This window comes from Halyomorpha halys, unplaced genomic scaffold, assembly GCF_000696795.3.
Source record: "Halyomorpha halys isolate HHAL.00 unplaced genomic scaffold, Hhal_1.1 Scaffold755.1, whole genome shotgun sequence".
NCBI classification, from domain to species: Eukaryota; Metazoa; Arthropoda; class Insecta; order Hemiptera; family Pentatomidae; genus Halyomorpha; species Halyomorpha halys.
Genome location: NW_027108003.1, coordinates 661,762 through 663,233, shown reverse-complemented (window position 1 = coordinate 663,233; position 1,472 = coordinate 661,762). Strand labels below are relative to the sequence as shown.

Genomic DNA, 1,472 nt, shown 5'->3' with positions numbered 1-1,472 from the left:
TCTTTCTTTTTCAAAATTTTTTATTTAATTTATTTAAAATACAATATTACAAAATTCGACTGTTTCTTTTTGTTTGATTACTACTTAAGGTTGAGCTAGCAAAGGTTCCTTTTGAGCCCCTACTCACTGTAACAAGGCTTTTGCTTTTATTTCTCAGATGATAGGGTCTATTGGATGAAATGATGAATGATTTATTTTTCAATGAACAATTGAAATAACAAAAATATAAATCAACATCAGTAAGGGTCCCTGAATCCAATTTTTTCTTTTATTTATTGGCATTAATTTTTTAAAAAGATTTTTCGACTTCCTCATAACCACACCAATGAGCATTCTGTGGATTGTTAACAATTTCAGTTTATATTTGCAAGTAATATTTTTGTTATACCCACGTTACAAGAAACCATTATATGTCAAAAGTAATTTATAGCTAAACATAAATAATTATTGTTTAGTAATGTGATATGACAGCAATTTTTCATTTTCAATGATTTATCGTTATAATTAATTTTTTTAGTATTTTGGTGACCACTTAAGGGCACCTCATCGTATAAATGAGAGGACTTGGGAGAGAGCTTTAAGGAGAAGTGTCAAGTCGGTTGCTGGCTATTTTAAAATTGGCTATAAGGAACACACGCTGCTCGATATCTTCGGTTCGCTTTACTTGATAATGTCTGCCTCCAGATTAGATGTGGTATCATTCCATGTATCATAAATTATAAAATTAAAATTAGTGAAAAATCATAACAAAAGTAAATCAAATTCTTTACAGGTTCCATTGTTCCACCATGTTATACCTCCACATAGTTTAACTATGATGCATTAAATTATTACAATAAAGAATATGTATGTATGCATATATTAATATATAAGCAGACACAGACATATAATAATTTAAAGCATTAGATTCAAAATATTTTCCTCTAATTTTAATTTTATAATTCAAGAAGAATGGAATTATTTAAATATACTTCGTAGTAATCAAACATACATATAGACTAACCACAGGCACATGAAACTATGTTAATTTTTTGCTAAATCCACTGTGTACTTTTACATCCACATACTCTGGCATATATCATATATGAACTTAATCCTTTACAGGAACTTTGTCCTATAAAGGGTCAAGTTGATAAGTGATTTAGAAATTAGTCTCATAATATCTTATACATTTTTAAAATTTATAAATATTGTAATATGCTCTTTTTGAGTAAATAATATATTTTGATGTATAAAGGGTTATAATATGTTTGATTTTATGTAAGATTGTTAATTTGTTTTGTTTATCCAAAAAGCAAGCTAACCAAGTTTCATTGTTTATAATAACTTCGTAATTCAAAACGAAACCAAGATGGCGGTACGTTGAGTCAAGGCCACGTTGAGCAGATTCAAATATCATAAAACTATTTTAACTCATCCCATCATAATTGAAAATATAGAAAATTAAAGGAAAAATAGAAATCAAGAAATAG

General features: G+C 27.5%; 1 protein-coding gene across 3 annotated transcripts in view; it reads left to right on the top strand.

The window, feature by feature from the left end:
• The window catches only part of LOC106685905 (triokinase/FMN cyclase), a 13,602-nt gene that overhangs the window by 8,934 nt on the left and 3,196 nt on the right, over positions 1-1,472 (top strand). For 2 of the 3 annotated variants that reach the window (XM_014428891.2, XM_014428893.2), the window contains exon 6: positions 518-694. The exons of the other annotated variant lie outside the window; for it this stretch is intronic. In XM_014428891.2, coding sequence (XP_014284377.1) covers positions 518-694 — 177 coding nt within the window. The remainder of the gene's footprint in view (positions 1-517; positions 695-1,472) is intronic. 3 annotated transcript variants of the gene reach the window in all.